The following is a 2,278-nucleotide window of genomic DNA, read 5'->3' on the forward strand; positions in this document are numbered from 1 at the left end:
GTGGAGCTCAGAAGGAAACCGTAGCACCTGCTCCTTGTTTGGGTTCTACCTGAATCTCTTAGTTCAGAACCGACTCTCACCTGAAGAACTGCATGAAGCTAAAGCCGTAGCCGTGCTGCTCAGCAATTCCAGCACAGACCACGTTGGCCGAGGCTCCGATCAGAGTTCCATTTCCTGTCCAGACAGGAAACAATGATAAGTTTAGTTACTTGACAACAAGTGATATCTGGGGACAATGGTCCACAGCTGCAGGTACCAGGAACCTTGAACCAGAACACCGAGGATCCTGGTCAGGTTCCTGTGTTCCTGTTCTTCAAAGACACGTCAGTCTTTGACTTTATGATGGACTCAGAACTTCTCATCTGCTCCTCACCTCCAAGACAGGCGCCCATGGCCAGAGCAAAGATCAGAGGTTTGAGGGGAAGATCCACGTCTACGTCCTGACTCAGGTTGATCAGGACTGGGATCTGGGAGAAGATGAGTCACAGAGAAGAAGATGAGCTTTATAAACAGCATAGCATCGTTGTCTTCTTCTTCTTCTTCTTCTCACCATGGTGGCCGTGAAGGGGATGTTGTCAATGAGTGAAGACGCCAGAGCTGAGACCCACATCACCAGGATGATGGCTATGGCCAAGCGCTGGTCTTCTGGAACCGCCTGAAGACAGAGGACAAGAAGACCATGAATGAGAACCTGGTCCGAACCAGCAGGACCGTCAGCGCCACCTGCTGCTACAATAGTCTCAGAAAAAGTTGAACTGGAACAGGGTCACAGTCAGACGTTGTTTTTTCTTAAACATAATGGTGGGGAAAGGTCAAAGGTCAGACTGACTTTGATGAGAAGAGCCGTTTGTTCTCCGATGTAGTCGATGAGCTGCAGCTGAGCCAGGGCCTGGAAGAAGAACCAGCAGGTTAGGGTTCTATTCACTGCCATGCCCCCTGCTGGTGGGGAGGTCATAAATATAAAGAAGGTGTTGCTCATTACCTCCATCAACACAAAGAGCGCAGCAAAGAACAGCAGTGTGGCCCACTCCACCCTGTGGAGGATCATCTCAAAGTCCTGGATGTCGGCCAGGACCAGGAGCCACAGGGCTCCGAGGACCGCGATCCAACCTGGACAACAAAGGATGAGGGTAGAGACCCCTGCTGGTAAGACTGCACAACTGAACAAACGTAGGAAGAAATCCTAGAGGTAGAACTTCATTCATCCATCAGGAGTTCCTGAGAAAGGCTCAGCAGCTCCCCCTACAGTGGACAGCTCCATCCTCAGATCTTCTGACTCGGTTCTTACCCAGGTCCAGATGGATGCCGGGAACAAAGGAGTTGAGGAAGAACATGACGATGACCAGAACCAGGACGGAGATGCACTTGACCAGGAGAACTTTGTCAGTGATTCTGTGCTGTGAAGAACATGGAGACAAGGAGGTTGGACTTCACTGTTCTGAAGATGATCAGGGTTCTCGCAGGTCTGTGTGTGTCATGTGACCTTTGAAGGTTCTTACCTTCTTCTGTAACTCCTGGATGTTCTGCTCCCAGTTCTTGTCCTCCTGAGAGATTTCTCTGTCCACACAGAACCACACACACGTTCTTTGAATATGGGAGAGAGTCGGGGGAGGAGGGGTGAGTGGGGGGAGAGGCTGTCCTGTTCTATTACCTCTGGAATGTTCTCATCATCTTCCTCAGCAGGTTCTCCAGGTTCAGAACCTTCTGCATCAACAGACATTTGACTGCGGTCTCCTCTCTGCTGGCAGGATTGATACGCTGGGCCGTCTGTCTCCAGACCAGGATCTCATGTTGGAGTTCTACAGGAGCCACAGACGGCAGGACATCAGAGGGGGAGCCACAGACGGCAGGACATCAGAGGAGGAGCCACAGACGGCAGGACATCAGAGGGGGAGCCACAGACGGCAGGACATCAGAGGGGGAGCCACAGACGGCAGGACATCAGAGGGGGAGCCACAGACGGCAGGACATCAGGGGGGGAGCCACAGACGGCAGGACATCAGAGGAGGAGCCACAGACGGCAGGAGATAAAGGAACAAAGATGAGAACAGTGAAGGAGAACCGACCGACGATTTCAATGGACTCCTTGTTGTAGAGCTTCTTGTTCCAGTAGATCAACCGTAACAATGGGAAGGAGCAGAGGAGAACCAGGGAGATCCCCAGGAACATGTAGCCTGTGAACGAAGCAAAGTCGATTCCCTGCAGAAGAAGAAGAAGAAGAAGAAAAATGAAATGTTCCATGATTCAATGAGGGCGGGGGAGGCTGTGGGGGAGGCTG

At 51.8% G+C, this 2,278-nt stretch overlaps 1 protein-coding gene across 3 annotated transcripts in view; it reads right to left on the bottom strand.

The window, feature by feature from the left end:
• Positions 1 to 2,278, bottom strand: part of oca2 (oculocutaneous albinism II) — a 9,804-nt gene that overhangs the window by 2,402 nt on the left and 5,124 nt on the right. For 2 of the 3 annotated variants that reach the window (XM_025054199.1, XM_025054200.1), the window contains 8 exons: positions 2,067 to 2,199; positions 1,652 to 1,799; positions 1,500 to 1,557; positions 1,289 to 1,397; positions 830 to 1,110; positions 551 to 655; positions 374 to 467; positions 81 to 174 (listed from right to left, as the gene is read on the bottom strand). In XM_025054199.1, coding sequence (XP_024909967.1) covers positions 81 to 174; positions 374 to 467; positions 551 to 655; positions 830 to 1,110; positions 1,289 to 1,397; positions 1,500 to 1,557; positions 1,652 to 1,799; positions 2,067 to 2,199 — 1,022 coding nt within the window. The remainder of the gene's footprint in view (positions 1 to 80; positions 175 to 373; positions 468 to 550; positions 656 to 829; positions 1,111 to 1,288; positions 1,398 to 1,499; positions 1,558 to 1,651; positions 1,800 to 2,066; positions 2,200 to 2,278) is intronic. The other variant, XM_008329247.3, reaches the window with a different exon arrangement.

The sequence above is a fragment of the Cynoglossus semilaevis genome, chromosome 2, assembly GCF_000523025.1.
Source record: "Cynoglossus semilaevis isolate Cse_v1.0 chromosome 2, Cse_v1.0, whole genome shotgun sequence".
In the NCBI taxonomy this organism is placed as follows: Eukaryota; Metazoa; Chordata; class Actinopteri; order Pleuronectiformes; family Cynoglossidae; genus Cynoglossus; species Cynoglossus semilaevis.